The 24,239-nt window shown below is 45.8% G+C and overlaps 1 protein-coding gene and 1 long non-coding RNA gene across 14 annotated transcripts in view; one reads left to right on the forward strand and one right to left on the reverse strand.

Annotated features, from left to right (window-relative positions):
• Nucleotides 1-24,239, forward strand: part of GRHL3 (grainyhead like transcription factor 3) — a 51,332-nt gene that overhangs the window by 7,046 nt on the left and 20,047 nt on the right. For 2 of the 11 annotated variants that reach the window (XM_090124033.1, XM_090124032.1), the window contains exon 2: nucleotides 4,683-4,779. In XM_090124033.1, the coding sequence (XP_089980159.1) occupies nucleotides 4,754-4,779 (26 nt within the window). In that variant the 5' untranslated portion in view covers nucleotides 4,683-4,753. Of the gene's footprint in view, nucleotides 1-99; nucleotides 455-4,682; nucleotides 4,780-7,753; nucleotides 8,083-8,196; nucleotides 8,295-8,688; nucleotides 8,880-14,499; nucleotides 14,614-20,497; nucleotides 20,677-21,357; nucleotides 21,459-24,239 lie in introns of all 11 variants that reach the window. The other 9 variants (XM_090124035.1, XM_090124034.1, XM_090124036.1 and 6 more) reach the window with 9 other exon arrangements.
• Nucleotides 247-1,632, reverse strand: LOC149915144 (uncharacterized). 3 transcript variants are annotated; one of them, XR_016459763.1, is made up of 3 exons: nucleotides 1,549-1,632; nucleotides 1,316-1,425; nucleotides 247-327 (listed from the first exon to the last, which is right to left on the reverse strand). It is a non-coding gene; the product is annotated as an uncharacterized LOC149915144 (long non-coding RNA). The 3 variants fall into 3 exon arrangements; XR_016459762.1 differs by having other exon boundaries at nucleotides 276-355; XR_016459761.1 differs by lacking the exon at nucleotides 247-327 and adding an exon at nucleotides 378-486.

Consider the following 24,239-nt stretch of genomic DNA (forward strand, 5'->3'; position numbering starts at 1 on the left):
AAAGTGTGTTTTGATGAACAGGATCAGTGAAGGTCATCAGATTCCAAACTGCAGCAACTACATGAGATCTCAGTGCCATTTTTCTTTCCTGTTCCATAGGGCAGGGATCTGCCTGTGTCCCAGATGACTCACGCAGTGTAGAAGAGGCCCAGGACACCTGCTCTTCTCAAAATGATTGCTCTTCCTTCATGACAGACAGTTCTCAAGGAGCCTTGTCCCCCCTCACAGCACATCCCACTTCACACGGTCTCCTGGGAACGCAGAAGCTTTGTCTGCCCTCAGGTGTGCTCATGCGAAGATCTTTAGTAGGGCATGAGATATCTTCCCCTTCCATGAGCCAACAAAAATGTCATGTCTTGAGAAAATGAAATGAAATCTCATACATCACCTGTCCCACAGGACAGGCAAACACAGTCCTGGAGGAGCTGTTAAAGGGGCCCCAAGTTTGCTGTAGGTGAGTGAATTTCTAACCTTCCTTGCCAGGATCTAAGAAGAAAAGTCAGGGCTCAGTTATTTTTGTACACACAGCATTGGCACTCTGCCCTGAGCTCTGCGTAGAGCAAATGCAGAAATGGGATAGCATAAGCGTAATGCTTGTTCATTCTCTCTGAACTGGGTTACATGAAGGAGAGTGCACACTGGCTTCCAGGTGGGCTGGCCAGGGTGGTGAGAGTTACCCCAACCTTATGAGTGAAGGAATAAAGCGAAAACTATTGCACTGGGAATTTTTGGGCCTTCTCTGAGCAGCATTTCCCCCAGCAGATGAAAAGTGCATTTATAAGAAAAAGTTAAGGCAAGCAACTTTTTGTTTAAAGGAAACAAATGCCAAAGACAATTTCCCTATACTTTCTGCCCCTATTTTTCAACAGTAATAGAATACAAATGTTGTGTTGTTGGTTCACATCCTCCAGCTTATTTGTGGTTTTCGTCATCATGCTCCCATTGGCAGATGGCCTGGAGTAACCACTGCTAGTGTTGAAAATGCCTTTTTATGTATGTTTTGTTTGGAGTTATAAAAACATAGCTTTTCCCACGTCACCTTTTCTCAAGCAGTGTGTGTGTTACAGAATTGCTCTTTTCTGGCATGAACAGTTATTCAAGTGCCAAGTGTACACTTAGTGTTGCTCAGTACTGCTCAACATCAGCCGTCCTTCCTAAAGGATCTGCTGTGAACTAGGGAAGGCCAAGTTCCTTTTATGCCTGTTCTGTAGTCACTGCAAAGCAACTGTGGGATGACAGAATCAACACATAGCAGCCAGTGGCACTTGACAGCACTGTCCACGGAAGCCCATTACCTCCTCTAATTAATCCTCACCTCATTAAGCAGAAACAAGGCAACTCATGGTTGTGTGGGAGTGATGAGGCTGTGGTTGATGCTCCTCTCCTCGCTACCTCTTGGGTGCAAGCATGGGCTAGGCCAGGGCCCTGGAACAAAGGGGAACGGCTTTAAACAAAAAGAGGGGAGATTTAGGATAGATGCTGCGAAGAAATGTTTTACTCAGAAGGCAGCGTGGCACTAGCACTGCTGCCCAGAGAGGCTGTGGATACCTCATTCATGGAGGTGCCCAAGCATAGGTTGGATGCGGTTCTGGGCAGCCTGATCTGGTGGGGGGCACCCAACCCACAGCAGGGGGTTTGGACTTAGATAGTCTCTATGGTCCCATTCTGTGATTCTATGATTCTGTGATTCTGCAGTCACACAGAGGGAACCACTGGCACTGGGTGGACACAGCTGCAGCCTCTGGGCTCTGCGTTGTGCTGCATTGTTGCACAAAGCTGCTGCTTGCATCGCAGAAGATCTTACTGCCTATCTTCAGTCCACACCCTCTTCATCCTATTTAATGCTCCCCTTACCCACCAACAACTGCTTATGCAGAAGACCTTCCTCACACCTCTGGTCCCCTGTTGAATGTTAGCTTGAAGCAAGAAGTTTTCCTGCTCCAAGAGCAGGGGTCAGGGCCTTCTGCTGTGCTGTGCCTTGGAGGATTTGGCAAAGCCCTGTCTCTGGTATCAAAGCTGTTGGTGAATGCATGTGGGAAAAGGGACACAGCAAGCAGTCTGTGAAGTACTTTCCCTCCAGGAAGCACTGCTTCCCTCAAGGAGCCCACTCGACCAGAACAGGACTGGTGAGAGCAGATCGCAGAGGGCTCTCTGTTGTGACAGAGGATTTTTAGCAGACAAACCTGTACTTAAGAAGTCTGCCTCACATATAACAGAGGAGGATCATAGAGGCAGCTACTGTAATTACTGCTAATGATACTTACACTTACCTATGCGTTAGTGCCATATAAATCTTTTTTATTCCCTCTGCAAATAACGAATAATGAGCAGTCGTTGCCTTTTTAGGAGTTACATCATGTCCACTGGGACAGAGGCCATCACTGAACAGCTCCTTGCACACTGATTTCTGGGGCTTTGAGTGCCATAGAAGCATGTCAGAACGGCAGGTGAATTCATTAAGATCAGGAGGGACAAGTAAAGAGGAAAACCTGCTCCCTGTAGACACTGACATAAGCTTTGCATTGGTAGTGCAATTTTCTAGGGGATTATTCCAAGGTATGGAGGAAATCTTTTGGCTTGTTTCTTTTGCCACTGAAATTGTAAAGTCTTTGTGTGGGGGCTCTGGTGGAAAATGGGTTTGCCATTTCAGGGGTTCAAAGTCTTTTGGCATTCCTACATCTGCCTCCCTATTATACACCTTTGATTTAATCCCCTCACCTCTGTTTTGGCAGTTTTCAGCCTTATGTGAGCAAAATGTCTCTCTCAGCCTTGATTAAGCATCAGGCGTGCGCTTGTGAAAACACCACACAATTTTTCTTTCCAACATCATCCAAAATTAGATTTATTGCATAATAAATGTGTTAACTGGAATTAAGCTGAGGTGGTGGTTAAAAAACAACTGTGGTTTTCTTTGCCTTTCAGACCACCAAAGCCCTCTGGTTTGTGCTGATGCATTACAGTTGACAGATACAGAAACATCCTTAGGGAGAATTCAACAGTGATGGAAGTTTCCTGTGGGAAAAACAAAACTTTTTTCTTCTCCGTCTCCTTCTCTTCCTCCTCCTGCTTCTTTTTCTCCTCTTCTCCTTCTTCTTTTTAAGTGCTTTCACCTTTTCTGGTTTTAGTCTTCAGAGACAGACTCTTCACAGACATGCAAAACCTTTCTGATCCCTTTAATTTCACCATTATTTAAAGCCAGTCCGCAGCTCACGAGGAGTAATCAGTTTATTTTAGGATCAGATCTGAAAAACTGGCTGCATTTTCCAACTGTATTGGATCTGAAGGAGAAGCCAACTGTGGTCTGTATTTGTTGCAATCATTGAAAAGACCACACCTCTGCATGAAACAGTCTTTTGCGTGGCAACTGATACTGTGAGCTAAACTACGTTGCACAATTTAGACTCTAATCTTGACTGGAAAGATAGCATCAATTCTGAGTCAGAACCATATTTTCCTGTATCTCAGACGAATATTTTTGCACAGCAGATGGGAAAATTTGCATGTATGTAAATGTACTTGATCTTGATCCCAGCATTCTGAGTGAGTCCCGGGTCAGGTTACTCTCCCAGAGGATGCAAATAGCTGTTTATTGTCATGGTTTGATTCTGCTCTCAGGATTTTACAAGCCAGGCGCAATGTCCTACAGGAAGGGATTGAAATAAACAAGGGGGTGGAGATTCATAAGGGAGGATGGGGTTTACAACAGCAAGGTTCTGAGATTCACCTGTTGTCCAAAGCCATTGTGTTGGGTTATAGTCCAGAATTTTCATTTAAAAAAACATTGCTAGGTGATAACATTACACTTACTTACATGATTTGTAAGTTTGATTGTGTCAGAGCAAGGAAGTGACTAAGCAGGTAACTGCCCACAGCTCAGACCAGTTTTCATAACATCACAGATCTTTTAAGTTAGAAGAAACCCTTAAAGGCCATCTGGTCTCACTCCTCTGCAGTGCACAGGGACACCCACAGCTTCATCAGTGCTCAGAGCCCCATCCCCTGACCTGGGGTGTCTGCAGGGATGGAGCAGCACCACCTCTCTGGGAAACCTGTGCTAGTGCCTCACCACCCATACTGTAAAAACTTCTTTCCTAGACCAAATCTTAAGGTTTATGTGGACACACACAAGTATCAGGAACTTCATCTCCGTGCCCTGTGCCAACCCAGTATGAAGCTGGTTCAGCTTGGAAGTCCATTGGTCTTATTAGCATCACAGGAACTTGCGCTAACAAGCAAAAACTTGGCACAAACAGCAAGAGCCTTTTCTCTCTGTTTGTCTAATTGATCCACATAATTTTGTTAAAGACAGAAGTGAACTCTAGTGTCACGCAGAATCACAGAATGGTTTATGTTGGAGGGAATGTTAAAGATCTTCAACCCTTTGCCATGGGCTGGTTGCCAACCACCAGATCTGTCTGCCCAGGATCCCAATCTAATCATATCTTCAGCTCTGACTGGAGAATTATTGATCTTTTAGCTGTTTTGACTCTTACAGCTGTGATACCATTTTTTAAATGAGCTCTTTAAACAAATATAGTGAACTCAGATAAAACAATTATCAGTTTACTGACTTCAACTTGAGTATTTTGCTATAGTAATGGTGACTACTGTCTCTTGATAATAAGGTATGTGCGTCTTAATGGGAAACTTAATTGCTACTGTAGTAGCGTTTGCAATTGCAGGGCCTCCTGTGCTACATCGGGACCAGGACAGAACGGGAGATTGTCCCTGTTTGAAGGAGACTACAGCTGCTATGGGATCTGTCATGAACATGTTCAGGTGGGTATTTTGCTGCTCATTTGAAAGATCTTTTCTTTAATGATAATTTTTTAAGATTTTGTTTTGGTCAGGATGTGCCTAAGATATTCATGCCATAGTTAATGCTGGTGTTTTTTCTATCTGATTATAATGTACTTGTGATGTGAGAAGCATAAAGTGAATGGCAGATGTGGCAATCCATTGTTTTGTTTCTAATTGGTGCAATTGTGCAGAGGAAATGACACACATTTGTGATGCTCTCACTGTGTGAGCCTGGGTTAAATGTTCAACCAGTGCAACAGCTGCCTGGCCGTAGAATCCGAGAACCATTAAGGTTGGAAGAGACCTCTCAGGTCATCCAGTCAACCTAGAACCTGAATGAGGCCGTTTTTTGGAGCCATTTTCAGCAGTATTTCCAGAATGCTGCCTTTTTTCTCAGCAGACACCATGTCATGGATCCCAAGGACCCAAATAATCCCCGTTTTTTTAAACAAGCTAATCCCCAGGTAAACTGTTGCAGTACAGGACTAATCTTATGGATGAGATGGAGGCAAAGAGAGCTTTCCTCAACATCCCATAGGAAATCTGCAGCCCCTGATCTCCTTATCACCTTCCAGGCCTGGGCGCTGGCGCTGCGCAGAGTGGAAAGACACGGGAAGGACCATTCTTCTGCTCAGGGGATGCCACAGTTAGTTTAATTGCAACAACCAAGTGCTAGGGCTTTGAGAGGCTCATTGTGTCATTAAAAATTGCTGGTTATTACAATTAATAATACACTGAAATTAATTACTGGGAAGGAAAACAATATCTGTTGATTCATGCACATGAATGACTGCAGAGAGGCTTCATGTGACACTTTCTTCTCTTGCCGTTCATACAGATTTCCTTGAGGGAATGCAGTTTCCAAGTCATTCTAATAGAGAGGGTTTGATGCATGTATCTGGTGGACTTTGTTCCCCTCTATAGGCCCATCTCCAAGCAACACAGGAGGAAAGAATTACTATCAGCATGTAGCAATGTCTGAGGCTTTGTGAAAATGACATGCTGTCTAGACATGAGAATTCACTTGAAGCAGAAAGGAGGACGGAAGCAGCAGGACTCACTTCATAGGTAGAGCTGAAAGCTGAAGGACTTACAGGAAGGGGATCAGTAGAAGAATTTTTCCAGAATCATTTTGGGGCCTGGTCTTTTTCAGTATTTTCCAAATGTGTCTGTTTCCAAAAAATGTGTGCACTGATAGAATCAACTGCTCGTTCATATCACCAAAAGAGGAAGAGGGTTAGGGCATCCTGCAGAGAGGGCACAGTGGTCTTCAGGAGCAGAGGATGACACAGAGAGTGCAGAGTGCAAATTCAGGCATTCAGGGATTGATAACTAACCAGCTATAAACAAAGAGTGTTTAATTTGGAGATAACAAAAGATGAGAAGTATGTGAGTACCAACAGCAAAACTGTGGGTTATGGGGACCGGAGCAAGTCAAATGAGCTAGGATGCATGGGGGAAGAAAGTATTCTAGGGGAGCTAGAGAAGAACAAGTGTCCTTGCATGAGGCTGGTTTTGCAAGAAATTATCAGAAATACCAGAACTAACATCTAGGAAAATGAGCGCTAGGAAAATGAGAACTATTTCAGAGGAAAGACAATACTGAAATCATGATCAGTGAATTGGAAGAGGCCCTGGGTCAAATCAAACTGGCAATTAGGAGAACTGGCCATTTAATTCACTCGAGATAACTCCTTTTTGGAGCACTGAAAAGCAATCCCGCTGATGCATTACTTGGCCTGACAGTGTAACAGGATGGAATATGCTGCACCAGTCAAAGCGTAGTAATTTGGCTCACATCTGTTCTTTCTCTGTGTCTGATCTGTTCCTCTCTGTCTTTGGAGAGCTCCCTGTTGATTCTTTAGGATCCCAGGGCCAGATTTACCTCCAGCACTCCCTTTATTTTGTTACTGTACTACTGCTCGGCTTATTTCTTCTATGCTCTTACCAAACCAATCCAATGGCTAGTCCAGTGCAGTATGTTTTTACCATCAGCTGCTGATGCATGGTATTTCTGTGGATGGAAAAATCTGACAGAAAGCACCCAGCTACCTGAGCAACGCTGTGCATGGGAAGAAAAAATCTTCTGTTGTCCCTAGAGGCCACCTGCACATGTCTTGAAGCAGGAGATTTCAATATCCCATTTTTTCCTCCTTTATATGACTGCCAATGTTATTAGGAGGTGTAATGTTTTCCAGTCAACACTGTCTCAGCAGTCTTCCTGTGGCTGCAAATCCCTCTGCTCTGCTGTGCACTGGACACAGCTTTATTCTTTTAGGAGCTCATTGCACACTGACCCTCATTTTGCACCCTGCTTGGGACTAGCTTAGGGCCAGCAGAGCTGCAAGGAGAGATGCACAGGGCACAGAGTCTTCCTGTTGTGAGGCTGCAGGATCTGTTTGCTTTGCTCAGCACCACGATGCTGGTAGCAAAGAGTACAGTTTTGGCAATACCTGCTGCAAGCAGAGAAGCCCCACTGGGAACTCTCTGAATCATCTTTCCATAGCACATGCCAAGGACATTTGGCTGATGCCTCACCTGTCTCTGTTGCTCCTTCAATGAGCTTTACGCATTCAAAACACAGGAACCACACTGCAGAAATAGTGGGACCTCAATTCATTTTATTTGTTCTTTCGTTCAGTCCTTCATGAGTTGCCTTATGGGTGACCATTTGGTTGGAAACATATTTGCCCAAAGATGTGAGCACAGGGATATTAGGATTGCTGATAAAAAAATGCAGCTGTGGGTCTGCCACATCAGCAATTTCTGATTTTCAGCTTTTGTTTGCATTCCAGGCTGCAGTGGGAAGTTGCAATCTGAAAATATTTTGTTGAGTGGGTATTGTATCATTCATCAGAAGCTGAGATGTGAAACACTCTAGTGAACATCTAAAATGTTCAGAATTTCTAGAACTTCTGCTGTTACCTTGGTGTAATTTTTTTTTATTTCAAAGGAAGGATGTTATTGAAAGCAAAATCCTCTTCAACCATGCTAAAGAGCAACTGCTGTGGTGAAAAAGGAACAGATAAGCTGTGTGTTTGCTGTCTTCTGAGCCAGCAGTAAAAACTCTTTTGTATGAGAACTGCTGAATCACGGCCTGAACCTCTGATAGATCACCTGAGGTGAGCAATGAGTCAGTCCTGGGAGCACAGGTGAAGGCAATTCACCTGTGCTGCCGGAAGGGGTGGAGCCTGGCTGCATCTCTTCTAGACCCATTTAAGAGCTGACTGCCAGTGAGAAAGGATCCTTCCTCTGGCGTTTTGCAGCGAGCCCAGGATATGGGTAAGCATTCTCTCTATTCTCTTTTTGGTATCATAACCTGTGTAGCCAAACTGTTTTGTTTATTTCATAATTATAGCATCTTTATATTAATTGGTTATACACTCTGTGTAGCAGATATGACAAACAAGGGTGCAACTGCTCTGCAGCAGAAGCTATTTTATGGGAGAACAGAGCTGGGTCCTGCTGTAGAGCTGTAATTCTCAGGACTGTAGGTGAGTGCTAGTTGATAATGGTAGGAAGGCAATTAATTACACCTGCCAGCATATTGGTTACAAATAGCTCTAGAGGCTAATTTGTGGGATGGTTCATCTGTTGCTTCCTCTTACCCCTATCCCCCAGTATTAAGGGATGGATGAACAGACAGATGGACAGACAGGAATGAAGACTGCTTACTCCATGAGAGCCTGCTCTGAGAACTCTCTGTTGTTGCTGCTGCAGGTGTAATGTCAGTCATATAGAAGCATATGAATCATGATGAATTTAGCAGTTCTGGGCCATCATCACCCTGCAGGAAATCAGGAACTTCCGGGCTTTTGGGATGGGTGGGCGATGCCTGCAGCCTAACAGCTCCCATGTCTTAAGGTTACAGCTGATTTTCTTCTGCAGAAGTTTCTCTGGACTCAGCAGTATAGGCACAGCATTGGGGTATTATGCCAGGTAGGATTGGTGTTGGTGGAACAGCAGTATTTCTTCCCCTGCAATGCCTGTAGCTTTGTTTCTTATTGTTCCCCTTTACTGTTGGCAGAGGAAAGCAGGATGGGATTGTAGGATTGCTGATGCTCAGGCTGATTCTCAGAGTGAGTCTGAACCTGCTTCTCTCCCTTCCCCCCCCCCCCCCCCCCTGAAAAGCATGGGTATTCATTGTCAGGGGTGTGCCAGGCTTTGTCAGAGCAGACTATAACCAGTACAAGCATTAAGAGAGTGTAAACAGGTGGTGGACCTGGCCTTTACATCTTTAGTGCTAAAAGCATGAACAGAAACACCCAGGCACAATGTTTTTACTTTCATCAGCACACTACAAATGCGAGGGGGCCCCTGTCAGATGGTTTGCAGAGATAACTTGAACATGTAAATAAATCCATCCCTGTCTCTCCTGAGATCCCAGCTCAGATGTTGCATGCTGTAAACTGCAGCAGTTGTAGCCCTCATTTACATGATCAGATGGGGAAGGGAGGCAGGTTGGTAACAAAGGGTGCAGCTGCCTCCCCACCTACTGTCTCCAAGATCAACAGATTCCTTTACTCCCCAAAGTTCTGGAGTCTTTAATCTGAAGCTCCATGGAGATGCCCTGTGCAGTTAGCACCTATGCTTATTACTTCATCTTGCACCATTCTTACCCCAAAGCTCCATAGATAAAAGACAGGACTTCTAAAGCTCAAAGCCTTTTGTGGCAGTTTCCTACTTGGTGCAGTTACCCCACATTTCCTATGGCTCCACGCATCTCCCAGGTTTGTGGCTTTTCTTTTGCAAAGGAAATTCAAATCCTCCTTTATCCAATTGGGGTTGTCCATAACTCTGTCTCCTACACTTCTATTTTGCCATCTGTTATATGATCACTTTTTATGCCTTTCTGCATCCCAGAGCCTGGTTAGTTATGTTTTTTCCTCACTGGGGGTTTATTGGCATTACTGGATGGAGGTATTCTAAGACTAAATATTTTCAACTGATTTCTTAGAATCATAGAGTCATTAGATTGGAAAAGATGTCCAGCCACTTGCATACCACCAATATTGCCTACTGACCATTTCCTGAAGTACCACATCCACCCTTTTCTTAAAGACTTTCAGGGATGGTGACCCCACCATCTCCCTGGGCAGCCTGTGCCAATGCATCACTGCTCTTTCTGAGAAGAAGTTTTTCTTAATATCCAACCAACTTCTATCCATTATTGCTCTAAAGAGAAGCAGAAAGTTAGCAAGAAGAAGATTTAAGAGCCTTTTTTTCCACTTTTTCCCAACTAGAATCTGGAAACAGCATGACAGGAGTCAGTAGTGCTTGTTGTTGGTTCTGCTGCTCTCTCATTCTGTACTCTTGAGCGAGATACTACACCTTTGATTCCATTTTCTCCTGTTATCAGTAGACATAATTAGCTGGGTTTATTTATCTTCTAGGGATGCTGTTAGCTTTGGATGGTGCCGGTAGAGTACTTTCAATATGCTGCTTTCTATGGCAGAGCAACTTTTATTGTGTGGAACAAAAATATGCTGGAGTAAATTCTGGCTTTTCCCAAGAAAAGCAATGAAGGGATGGGAATCAAGTCTTTTTAACTACAGATTCTAAGGAGACTTGCGTGACTTTTCATGAGTCTGCAGATGGTAACTGAGGAAAGGAAGCTTACTGTCAGTTGGTTTAAATTCCATAAATACATAAGAATGGAGAATTCATAGAGATTATTTAAAAAAAAAAAAAAAAAAGGGGGGCTGAAAGCCACTGATAGCTGGAAATGGGTCAGCACTGGGTGGAAGAAGTCAGCAAAGACTCATTCGAACTTTCATGTGAGTTCCTTTGTGACTGTACACCTGGAGGTATTCTAGGGATAGGTCAGCTCCCAAGAATAATTCTGGAACTGGTGAATTTTAAGGAGCTCTGATTTTAATTCATATAGTTTAGTTTCTGTGGTTTACATCAAAAGGCACCAAAATGCTGGGAAAACCTCTGGAGCAGCCACACCTCAGTTTAGAGAAGGGCAGTCCATTCACACCTACCTACTAGAGTGCTCTTCCTTTTAAGCTATGTTAATTGTTTTAATAAACAAAACAGTTTTCTTTCTGGAGTGTTCTAGTCTTTTAGCTGTTAGTCAGTTCAGCAGTGTCCCCATAGACTATGAAATTGTCAATCCCTTGTTTTTCTTTGTCTTACTCCATCTATTGGTTTTCATTGAGTTTGGTGGAAGGAAAGAACAGGTTTCTTGGAGTCCAGATAATTCTGTCACAGCAGAAACATTCACTGCTCTCTGAGCTGCCCAAATTGTCTGCACACCTGAATTGGGCAGGTAACCATGAAAATAGGGAATGAGATGACTGCATGCACAAACTGACATGTTTGTGTGAATGCAGCTTCTTAGGATTGTAACTTGTTCAGTGTATTTCTTCAATTTATTTAAAAAGTATTCTGTTAATTTCTTCTGTCACTTTCACTTCCTAAAAATCACAGTTCATTCTATTAAGTTGATATACTTGCCTCCATGAAAATTACTACAAGCAAAAGGACATCTGGGATTATTGGCTGCATGATGGTTTTCACTAGAGGAAAAAATGAGCATGCGCTGTGCTGGGATGGTGCCTTTGCTGCATATTTGGGATATTTCTCAGTCTAAGTATAGGAAATACTTGAGGAAAGTCTACAACCGTGCATTTCTCTTAGATGCCACCACTATAGCTGTGCTGACTGAGCGAATTCCAGATGGAGCATGGAAAAGTGATGACTAATTTCCAGCAGTTCTGAACAGGAAATTATACTTTTTAAATCAATCTAGGTGAATTTCAGCTCTTGCATAAAAGATGCTCTAATTGCTTTGGTGAATTCAGAATGAACTGCAGAGCAGTCTACAGGAAGTTCACACACACCTTGTACTATCATTATTGATTGCGAAAGAGCCCTGAATGTTTACTCACTCGGCCAGTAACATGTTTGTGTTCCCTCTCTGCCAGCTTGGATGGGGCCCTGGGCAGCCTGACCTGGTGGCGGGGCATACATCTCATGGAGGAGGGTTGGAACTGGATGGTCTTTAAGGTCCCCTCCAACCTCAACTGTTCCACGAGCAGTGCTGGTGCATGGTGCGCTGTGCAACTCCAGTCATGGCACCATTGGACTGTCTTAACTCTGTGCTTGGGAACATCAGTCATGCTTTGTTCTTCCTTTCAGCCTGCCCTATTTTGTACCCATCATTAATCATGTGGCAGTGGATGGGATGAGGCTGGCAGTTCCTTTGTGGTGATGTTCACATAACTACTCTTGTTGTGCCCAAGTCCTCCCATCCCAGATGTAGGGTCAATGAGACATTTAATTTATTAGCTGTGTGCGGTGATTTATGGGCATCAAATTGACACAAGCGAAATTCACTTAACAGGGAGCCTATGGAGAAGGAAAGCAGCTAAGGAATGAAGCAGGCGAGTGTTCTGTGGGGCTGTGACTCAGCGGGTTGCAATTCAGCCATGCAGGGGAGTGGAAGAGTGGCCATTCTCTGCCCTACAGGAATGGCAGCTGAGCTCCTGCAGAATGCTGTGCTGGTGTTTCAGTCCATGGAGTGCTTTGGGGTGGTGATCTTCCACCAGCCTCTCCTCTATTTGTCTCCCTGTCTCTAAGAAGACAGTAGTACCTTAAGAGGGCTGAGGGCAGTGAAGTTGTGTGTGGTCTCTTCGCTTTATGGGAATTCAGTGAACAGCAGTTGCTTTGTTATGTGCTGAATAGGAAATTTAGTCCCAAACTTGCACTTAATGTGAGCTCATTAACTCCTACCAGAGGTCTTTGGAAAAAATCATAATAGAGACACACAGGAGTTGGGACAAAGCAGTGCAAAGCTCAGTGAGGCTCTCTGCAAAACTGACAAAGTGCACTATCATTGTGCTGAGGCAGGGTCAATAAAGGATCTGAGACCTGCAGGGAGAAACTTTCCTCCTGCTGGGATGATTACTTCTAAAGCAAGTGCTGCTCCCAGCTCCTTATGCAAGGGCTACAAACTCCATGTATTATTCCAGGAGATGTCAGGCCAGGAGAAATAGAAGTGAATTGGCATACTGGTCAGGGCAGCTCTTCCTGCAATTTCTTTCTTCAGCCCTTGAAACAAGAACTAGCCTTTAATTGCCACTGAAAATAACTGTGTGTGGCTTGTTTGGGACATGTAGCAGCCTGTGTGAGAGTGGAAGCTCTTCTAGGCACACTGCAGCTGAGCTGTCCTCCTTCGTAGGGCAGCTCTGGGCAGGGTCCGAACAGACATGCTCTGCTTTGCTCCTTGTCAGCAGTCTCTGCTGTCTCACAACTGAAGGGATCTGCACACGTTCAGGAGTTCACATTTAGGAAAGGTCCAGCCTCTGAGTAAAACATTTCTTCCTAAAATCTAACCTAAATCTCTTCTCTTCCAGTTCAAAGCCATTCCACCTTTTCTCTGCCTGTCCCTGGTGAGTTCTGCCTCTCTAATTCTAGCCTCTTTGGGATGATTTCCCAGGATGCTGTTGAGAAATCCCTTTCTGTCAAGCAGTTAGCAGGACAGGAAGCTCCAGCTACTTCTCATCTGGAAAGGCAATCCGACAGAATGCCAAGCCCAGGGGCAGGACTTCAACCTGGTGCCAGTCTTGTTTATTATATATCTGAGTTTTGCAGTCTGGTAGACTTTCATCATATAATTTACTTGCTTCTCAACATCCCTGCAGTTATTAAAAGCATCGTATTCAGAATTGCTACCCAAGTTTCTCTAATTAGTACATCTGCCTTTCAGGGCAATTTTGAATCGTTCATTTTATGACTTGACCACAGGCAGCACATGGCTGGTATTGGATGCAGGTTCACATTACCCAGGGGAGCTGCCTAGGGTCTTTTGAACAGAGGAGTTCACAGGGAGGGAGGATCTGATATGGTGGGGATGGGCTCTACACAAATGTCAGTCAGAAGTCATGCTCAGGTCAATGGGGAAATGTCTCCCAATGCCATCCTCTGCCCATGGCTGTGTCCGTTGCCCCTGGGGCTCTTTGTAAGGCAGTTGTCTCTTCTGTGAGAGAAAGGAACCATCCACAATCCAAAGCACAAGGAACAAGTCCTCCCTACTGAGACCTGCAAGCACAAGAACACATAGGAACACATAGGGGGAGGCAGGGGCCGGGCAGTGGCCTTGTGACATGTTTGTTTGACTTTTTATTCAAGAATAGGAAAAATATGCTCTACTTCCAAGGCTTTCTTCTGGCTCCTCTCCCGTAAAAGGCTTCCTCTTATAGTGTAGCATCCCTCATCCAAACCCGGTCTTTGTCTTTACCTTTTCACTGAGCTCTGGGTTCTCCCAGGACTGACCCAGATTTTTTTCCCAGTTCATACTAAAATGGTTTTGTTCTGCGCTGAAAATCTGAGCAGCAAGTACTGATTTCATGTGTGGAGGTTAACCCTAAAGCTACAATAGGACCTCACAGGAGAAGGACTCACTGTCACGGTTATAAACCCTTTATGTCCAGATGAGGTTGTAACTTCCTTTCTGTGCCTTTCTAGGACTCAGCTGCACTGGGGCTTTGGCCACAAGCACAGTTCTGGCTCTGGCACAGACATGGCTTGTGCTGGCACAGTGCAATTTGTTTGATCTTGTTTCAAACTGGGGTAAAAATGCATTGCTATAAGTCACATCTCCACCAGTGGTTTGCGTGGGTGACTAGACACTCCAGGTAGGCAAATTTTTCTAAGAGTTGCATAAAATTACTTGTACGGTCATGGCTACAGATCCCACGAGAGCCCCAGGAGTGGCATCTGTCCAAGGGCAAGACTGCTCCAACAGGCCTCCGGCTGGAACTGATGCAGAGGTTGTGTGAGACGAAGCTTGCACACTGACATGTGGTAAGCAGTGCTTTGCTTTCCCGCTTCCTGTTTCTGTGCCATAGATGTAAGGTGTGACAACAGATCCTCCCTGAATATCAGTGATGAGTGCCATTCTGCTCAAACCTAGCAGCAGAGGCTTGCAGGTGAATCAAGTGTGCTGTTATCAGAAGTTGATATCAACTTCACATTTGAGTGCTACAGAGTATTTGAGAGGAAAGTGTCAGCTTTGAAGAGAGTCTGATCACAGACCTTGAAGTAGAACAAGATTGATGGAGTCATCAATGTAGCAAAGCTGAAGCAGCAGGTTTTTTTTGTAAGCAGCAGGCATTTTCTACAGGGAAGGAAAATCCCCAGGTCCCTAAGGGCCAGCAGCTTGTATGTACTAACTGCCACCCAAGGCATCATGGTGTGTCTTTCAGTATTGCAATACTCCCTGCTGTTTTTCCACTCCTTGGGACAGCTGGGCCCATGCCGTGAACTTTCTGTTAATCCCTCAAACTCTTGCCTTGGGACAGGGGTTCTAACCTTATGTACCCAGACTGAAAGCAGACTCCTCTGCTGAATTTTCTGTGTAGGAAGGCTTGTGAGTTTATTAGTTCCACTGAGATAGAATGGCCAGGGTTGGAAGGGATCCCAAGGATCACAACCCCCTGCCACAGGCAGGGCCACCAACCTCCAGATTTGGTACTAGACCAGGATGCCCAGAGCCCCATCCAACCTGGTCTTGAACATCTCCAGGTCTGGAGCATCTACAACCTTTCTGGGCAGCCTGTTCCGGCACTGGGCAATTTAAAAAGGATCCAATGTTTTTTGTATGAGTTTTGGTTAGATTTGTTATCCAAGAGGACAATATGCTGATGTGATTTGAATTCAGATTTCATTTATGATGGGCAGATTTCTCACCTTCACTGTTGGTTATGGCCTGGTGGTATGAGCAGCTACAGCAGTCAGTGAGCCATCAGATGGAGGTGATGTCCTGCAGGAGCTCTACTGAGCTGTGCTTGCACCAGAAGATAAAGTGTGAAAGCCCAGGTTTCGCCTTTTGCCAACCCCAAATTGTCATTTTTATAAAAGGCTCTGGCACTGCAAGCTTTGCTCCGGCTTTGCTGCAGCACCCGTGTGCAGTGTGCTCTGCAGGAGTCTTGCTTTTTCCTTTGATAGCTGTATGGCAAAGCTGGAGCCCCTGGGCAGCAAGCAGGGCCAATGCTGGGCCTGCTGGATAGGGCTTTTCAAAGGGAAGTAAATCCCACCCTGTCTGTAAGTAGCTGAGAGCTAGAGCTCAGCACCAGGTGCTGAATAACTGCAGGATGACAGTTTGGTCACCCGGCAGCCCTTTGTCAGGGGATCCAGTGCATCCAGTGGAAATGAGATGCATTTCCCGCACATCTCATTTGGTACATCCCACCAGTTGATGCACCAAGCTCCTGCCCAGCCTGGTGCTGCTCCCCTTCCACCATCTTTGTCTTTTTGTTTGGGTGCTCCAGGAGTGAAAGGTGGCTCCAAACCAGACCTGGGATCTAAGCACAAGAATCCTAAATCCAGAGATGATTTTAGAGTCAAATCAAGCTTGTGAAGCTAACTTCTCCTTCCTTTTCTCTATAGATAACCAGGTCCAACAGCTGTCTTCTGAATGTATTGTGGGAAAGTTGGCTCCTGCCAAAGGGCTGAGATGCAGAAATCATAGAACCACAGAATGGCTGAGGTTGGAGGGGACCTTAAAAACCATCCAGTTCCAAACCCCAAACATGTCTCCCGGCAGCTCAGTGTGCCCGGGACCTTTTCCATGGTCTTGGGCGCCTCCAGGGTTTGCGCACCCCCAACCTCTCTGGGCAGCAGTGCCAAGGTCTCACTGCCCTCTGAGCAAAACATTTCTTCCTAACATCTAAGCTAAACCTCCCTTCTTCTTGTTTATGCCATCCCTCTTTTTCCTGTCACTGGTCAGATTCCAATGCTGACCAGCTCCAGCATCACCAGCCATGGTCCTGCCAACCACAGGACTGATTTGTGTGTATAAGGGGGTTATTTTCATGTCTCTCTCTCCATTCATAAGCCTACTGAGGTTTTGTTCTGCGGCATATTGCAAAAATCCTGAAGGACGAATTTTTATTTAGAAAAAACTTTAATATGATTGCATAATTACAGGAAGTCAAGGTTTAAAAAGGCAACAAATGAACTGGTAACAGCACTACAAGTGTAAGCAGATTTGTGATGAAACCATCAAAGTTCACAACCTCCCCAAGACGTTATGAGTTACAGATGTTGCGCGTAGTTACAGATTTCCAGCCTGAGCTTTTCTAATTCATTACAGAAAAGAAACAGTCATGTAAATAAGTCTTTCTAGGCTCCATAAGCAGATTCATTATGGTCCACTAGGGCTGACTGATATTCATTCGTATTTCCTTTTTTATTCACTAGTTAGGAATTCACTGGATGAAATCCATTTCTGTGCTATGCTTGGGCTGCAGCCAGAGCTTGCATCTCTGCAGCTGCGTGGCTGTGCAGACAGTGGGGTGCAAACCCTTGGGGCTGCAGCTGGAGGCTGAACCTGAGCCCAGTCCCTTCTGCTGGGGTTAACCACTGGCTGATGGGGGCTATTTCTTCTGAGCAGCTTCTGCTAGTGATGTTTCCCTGCATGTGCTCATAGAGGGCTGACTGATGATGAGTAGGGTCAGCTGAGGTATCTGAGTCTGGACCCATCTCTGCTGTATCCTCACTGACAGGTGGAAGGTAACTTCTTGAGGGGAGCAGAACCGATCAGAATGCCTCAATAGGAGGAATGGTTGGGAGTAATACTTGATGTTTTGTATCTGGTCCATTTCAGAAATTTCCCAAGCACTTCAATCCTTCTAGTTAGTGAGAAAGTGAAGCTCCTTCCACAGAGAGAAGCTGTGGGCTGTTTTTGTTCTTTTCAGCTGAAGGTGCTGCCCCAAGGACTGTTGGTTGGATCAGTTGTTTGCAACCCAAACTTCTTACTGTGTAAGAACAGGTAGAACTAGATAAAGATGACAGGAATTTTCCTATCGCCCTGTGGGCTACAACAGGTAATAATAAACAGGCCTGGCTCTGTTAAAAGGATGATTTAGCATTGAGTTGGGCTGCTTAGTGGTACCAGGACCCAGTAGACCTTGTAGCCCCCCAGGCACTGGCTGAGCATAGCCACTGGGGAGGGTTACTGTGGGGTCCATCTCTCTTGCTCACTTCAGAGCAAATTCTTTTTTTTCTTTTCATCATTATTGCTATGACAGTAGCACAACAGCAGCCACAAAGAATCACTCTGTTGTGTTGTGTATGATGCCCATTCAGCTTTTTGTTCTGCTTCCAAGGAAAGGGCTCTTGGAGGTAGGGGTGTCACTGAATAGCAGTGCCTGCTTTAGGTTTCAAAAGTTTCTTAAAATTTGTGTGTTGCAAGCAGTGTTTTTGCTGAAAAGCACCTGAAGCAGCCACATCTCCCTTTGCAGAACAACTTGTTTTAACCTGCTTCAGGCTGCTTCCACTTACTGTGTATTAATTGCTGAAGTGTGTTGATAACCCTTGGTTGAGCCACAGCTGAAATACCTGGCACACTGCAGGGCAGTGAGGAGGGATGTTTGACAGCTCTCAGGGGGAAAGCCCTGTGTGCTAAAGGACTCCAGTACCTAAAGGGACCTTAAAACAGGAGGGAATGTGACTTTTTACAAGGCAGACAGTAACAGGGCAAGGAGGAATAGATTTAACCTAAAAGAGGGAAGATGCAGGTTGGATGTCAGGTGGAAATTCTCTCCCTGGAGGGCAGTGAGGTGCTGGCACTGCTGCCCAGATCTCTGGGTGCACTATCCCTGGAGGTGCCTGAGGCCATGGATGGGCAGCCTAAGCTGGTGGGGACAGCCAGCCTATAGCAAGGGTGGGGCTGGGGGGCTTTGGAGTCACCTCCAACCCAGCCATGCTGTGCTTCTATGACTCTGTAAGAGCCCTTGCTTTGAAGTTACTTTCAGGTTACATGGAAAAGAAACCAAGCTGGGAATAGGGGGTTTGAAGTGCCAGATCAGTGGCTGAAGATGAAGCGGGAGCACCAGGGTGGCCTGGTCACAGGGCAGCAGTGTCAATGGGGGGTGAGAACTGGGGGCCAGTGAGTGATGTTGTCCTTAGTCACATGCTGATCTACTGGTAACAAAATGCAGCTAATCACAGTTTGCCCCTGGATGTTTAAAGAGGGTTTAACAATCCAAACACAAATGCAACCCTGTTCCCTTAGAGAGGGTGTAGCTGTGAGCAGAATTTGGCCCTGTCTTTTAATCTTTGCAGTTTGTCTTGACCGCTGCATGCTTTATTTTTAGAGCATAATAAAGAGCTTTTGTTCCAAGGTATATTTAACAGGGGAGTGGAAGGGAAGTAGGAGGGTTCTATGCACAGGGAATGTATCTCTTGGTCTTTTTCTTCTATCCCACCCCCTCACCAGATACTCTTAGAGGGTGGAGTATAGACAAAAAAAAAAAAGAGAGAAAAAATAATTAAAAATACTAAAATCATAGTCAAAAGAATTGTCTGGGTATTTGGGCCCAGAGGCCTCATGGGCACTGTGCAACTTGCATTATCGGAGAAAAGACAGAGGCACCCTGGAGAAGGGATGTGGCAGGGTGAGGGTGGTGGTCCCTGCATCCCCTGTGGCATGCAGAAGAGTCCTGGTCCTCTGGCATCATTATGGCTTGGAGGATCCTGGCTGTGGGAAGCTAGGATTTATTCAGCCCCAGGAAGGTACCAGGGAGAGCAGAGCCCACCAGTGCTGCCATAGGGACATGTGCAGGGCTGTCACTAAAGGGCTGTTTTCTGATGTGAGCGGTTTTAGTGAGGCCTTGTAACTCCTGAAGGCTGCGGGGTTCCTTGGTGCTGCAGTAGGCATACATGAATTGTGGAGGGAAGGGGAGTGTTTGCAAATTTCCCTAGCTATCCCCTGTCACAGAGCAGCAGACAACATCAGCCCCACTATTAAGCCATCAGCAGAGTCTGGACATCAAAACCTTTCCATCCAGACGGGGATTGGATCTATCCATAGAAGTGCTGGGAGCCTTTCTCTAAGGGAAAGTGTGTCAGCTTTGTCACATGCATTTCTCCCTCTCTTCAGCTTAGCTTTTTCTTAGGAAGGTCAGAATCCTGTGCCCTGCCATTCACCAGCATGGTCTGGCTCTGCTAATGTTTTCCCCTCCTTCACTTTTGTTGCTGGAATCTAGTAAGGCTCTCTAAAATTCAGAAGGGATTGGAAATGCCCTGAAGGGATGCAGCTCCCTGCTGTGCTGCCCAGAGACAGTACTTTCCCTCTGGCTGGACCCCTGGGAAGGGCAAGTTCCCAGCACTCCCACTCCGGTTGCAATGCCCAGGGCAAGGATTCCTTAATTTGGAGGTATAATCAGAGTACTGATCACTTAAGGCCACTACTGCCTAAGATTAGTGCTTTTCTTGGCTGCAAATTCTCTCCTTTTTTGTGCTCTCACATGGTATGGCCCCTGTCATGGCATTGATTCTGATTCCAGCCTTCACTCCACTGATTTTTCAGCATTGCCCTCCTCCCCTGTCCCCAGCTCTGGCAGTAGGTGCTCTCCAGGCCCTTGGTTTCACTCTCAGAGGATGGGCTGTGACTGTTCTGGTCCTGATCCAGAGCCAGCACATGGCCATGCACCGTGTGGCTGTGTTTAAAGGGTGTTGTACTCAGAGTAATGTGCTGTTTCCACATCTGCCTGTGTGGACATGCCCTTTGCCTGCTTGAGTGGACTGGGAAGGCCACTGGCCACCTGGCTGAGAGCTCAGCAGCTCTTTCCCCTTCTGTATCCATCTGCTGGTGCAGGGCACCGAGTGGGGCAGATTCAGTGGGATGGAGTGATGGGGCATGGGAAAGAGTGGTGGAAGCCTTTCTTTTTCCCTTTGTCTAAAGGCTTGCACCAACTTGTCTCGTAAAATCCTCTTCTGCCTTTCAAATCCAGTCAACATGAGTCACCACTGAGCCCATCCTTTGCCTCTCGTTGCAACACGGATGACAGAAACCATCCAACAGGAGTGCTTGAATCCATGATGAGTTTTGTTCTATTGCATAAACCTGCTCACCCTTTGCAGGTGAGTTGCTCCAGAGTCATTGCCCGGGTGGTATTCCTGCAGAGGAGCGTGGCAGAGCTGTGTGGGCCATACAGAGGGGTTATCCCACATCCCAGTCTTTATGCGCTCAGCATAATGGTAGAGATCTTCTGAGTCAGTGTCCTCATTGCATGTTGTGGCATCTCACAGTTGGGTTCCTATAAACTGCTGTTTTAAGATAAAAGCACACCATCCTGCATAGACTTCCTGGAAGGAGCAGCTCAGGGAAGGGAAGAAAAGGAAGGAGAGGTCTATAGGTGCAACTACCGTTTAGGAATGAGACAAAATGAAGATGTTTTCTTCTTCCCTGGTTTATTCCTGTATATATATCTATAAAGAAACAGCCGAAGAGAAATCAACCAGATCCATAAAAATGACAGCTTCTTGGCATTGCGGTACATGGAACATGTCCGCCAAACTGAAACTAATTATCATGGAGATGAATAACCAAACCCACTCCTTTCTTTATTGCCCCGTCTGCCCCCAGGGCTTCTCCCTCCTCCTCCTGCAGTGCCGTGCTGGCGCACACAGGGTTACAGCTGCACCTGTCTGGGTGTACCTGTCCCACCGCACCTGTGTCGGCAGCCAATGGGCGCTGACCTCGGGCTGCTGTCAGCAACATGCCTGCCTGCAAAACCTCAACATAAATCAAACACTTTGCAGGCAATGTCTGTGTGCAGCAGGTCCTAGACGAGAGAAGTCATCAGGGGTTTTACCGTTTGCAAGGATTTGGGAACGCAAGGAAGGATGTCCAATGAACTCGAGTAAGTAGAGTGTTTTTTGTCATTCCGGCTCCCTGCATATGGGGCTGATTGAAGGACTGCGGGTCTCAGGGAGCTCTCAGGGAATCCCCTCCAGCAGGATTAGGATGTCTGTGGGATGTTCTACTCCCCCCCAGTCTGCTGCTGCCCTGAGGAGGTTCCACTCCACTGGTGTTATTTAGCAGGTTTTTAAACCCCAATCCTGGTTTATTTATTTTTTTTCCCCCTGGGATAAAATGTGACACATCAGGTCTATCTAGGGAAAATCTGCCATCTAACACAATCTACAGCCATCCCATGCTTTTCCATGTGTTGTTTTGTGCTTTTCTTTTTAGTAGAAAAAATGTATAAATTATTTAACAATTTTTTGTTTTCTTTTTTTTACTTTATTTTTTGGGGGTGGGACAGCATGTTAAGGTAAATGGCTTCACATTATTCCATCAAATAACTGTAGTTGACTGTACAAACTTGTTTTGACGCGTATTTTTCAAAAACAAGAAAATGCACTTTTTGTTGATCCCCTTTAACTCTCTATCCTCTATGTGTGTGTCTGTGGATGCTGACGGCTGTGCGTTGCCCCCCTGCATTCCACATCTCTGTAACAAAACTAAGCAGCGTGACATCAGTGTGATGTGATGCTGAAAACTGATGCAGAAAATCAGTGAATGCTATTGTTGGTGCAGCCTTCCAGAGCTGCCCAGATGTGTAGCCCTGTGTGAAATATGTATGTGTAATAAAGCATATCTAGAAATATAGGTACAACAAGATATATTTAAAGTATATACACATACATGGGCATATCTGTGTACAGATATGGCACTTCAGAAGGTTGTTTTGAAAGAAATGCACAGAGGTGTGTGTGTTTTTACAGACCTGACAGAGGCATTGTGACAGCTGATCTCTTCCTAAGTAAGAGCCCTGAAAATGTGCAGAGCTAATTGTTGTTTAATGTAAATACTGGGATCCTTACACTCGGGGGTCGGTTAAGAATCAGTGACAAATTTTCACCTTCCGAACTCTTCAGGTGATCTGTAGTCACTGTGTTGGGGCTTCAAGTCAGGCCGTGTGCTTAATCCTGAGTGCATGAGCACATTGCAGACTGAGATTGATGTATCAGTAATTATGGAGCGGGGCATGATGTGACCCATGAATTACATGGTTGTTTGACTCCTTTTTCTAACGGACTGTTAACCCCTGGGCCTTTCACTTAGGAAGGGGGGGGCTGGCAGAGACAGCATCCCTTTGTCATTCAGTTTCAAGGACTGATAACACGCAAGGGTTGCTGCTATCTTCTCTCAGATAGCACAGTGAAAAACAGGTGAAAGGCTCCTGTAGGTTGAACCCAGGGACACCTTCACAGATCTCTGTGAAAATCTCCCTTTAGAGGTCTCCAGCCCGTAGCTGGAGAGAGGGTTTCCTGGGGGCAGGTCTGTAGACCCCAGTGAGGAATAGGCTGTTGTGACCACGTAAAGGTTCAGGAAGGGCAGCAGTGGGTGTCTTTGTGCCTCTCACAATTAAGGCTTTATAATGCAGCCCTCACATGAGGCTGAGCACAGCGGGACAGATAGCAGAACGGATCCCAGGCTGGATCCAAGCTGTGGGACATGCCAGGCAGAGCTGTCAGGCACCTGCTGTAGTCCCGTGCACTGCTGCTGCCATAAAGATGCACTGCTGCAGGATGAGCCATCTCTCCCAGCCATGGGCAGGGCTGCTAACCGCCGGGTCAGGCTGCCCAGGATCCCACCCACCCTGGAGGTGCCTGAGACCAAGCTGGATGGGGCCCTGAGCAGCCTGACCTGGTGGGGGAAGGAGCCCATGGTGGGGGGGGGGAGCTGGATGGGCTTTGGGGGTTCCCTGCAACAGTGATTCTGTGATCTTCCTCTTTATGACTTTAATTTCACAGAAAGGTCTGGGAAGACACTAGCGTGACATGAGAGAATGAGATGTTTTGCCTATTCTAAAATATTCTGACTGATAATTTCCATTGTCGCCTGTATTGAACTTGCGTCTAGCGCTGCAGTGCGTGGGCTTGAAGGAGTTAATCAGGAGTTACTCCCAGTTGTGGTTTTGTGGTCGAAACCATGATTGCCAGAAGCAAATTTTTGTCATGCATAAGGTGTGTTATTAAAACTTGAGTTATGCTCCTAGTGAATGAAAAGTTAAAGCCCTTTTATGAAATGCTGGCAGCAAAGCACACAAGGGATAACTGCACTGAAGCAAAATACACTTCTACGGCAAATGTGCGTTGGATATGTTGTTTTTTTATAAGTTGTATGGAGAGGGATTTGCAAATTAAAGATGTGATAACTGCTGTGCAATTCAAAACAAAGGAGTAACACCCTCTCCCCCCTCCCCTTCCCCCAATAAAGTCGAGACTCAAAGCAGACATAAGTCAAGATTTACATGGTGTCTCTGTTTTGGATCACAGTTTCAACTGATGGATACAGTTACAGGGAGTTCACTCCCTCCATTTCAGTCTGGCACTGGAACTGTTGGTTGATGTAAACTGTTTTGTTGGAGTTGCGCTGCACTGTGAGCACTGCAGTGAGTGGAGTTAGAGTATGATTGTGTTCTGGCTGCAACTCCATTGCCAGTATGCAAGTTTCAGAGGCTCAGGAGATGAGGGAGTGTGATGGCACTGATGTTTGTTGTTATCCCTCCCAGTGCTGCTGTTCTGGCTGGTGGCTGTGGTTATGGGTGAGAGCAGCAGGGTGTGAGGCACCTGATTCCAGAGTACTTTTTTGTCCCTGCAGTGTTTATAATCTTTAGCATTCAAAGACAAAG

This window comes from Phasianus colchicus, chromosome 24 (genome assembly GCF_987193195.1).
Source record: "Phasianus colchicus chromosome 24, bPhaCol1.hap1.1, whole genome shotgun sequence".
In the NCBI taxonomy this organism is placed as follows: Eukaryota; Metazoa; Chordata; class Aves; order Galliformes; family Phasianidae; genus Phasianus; species Phasianus colchicus.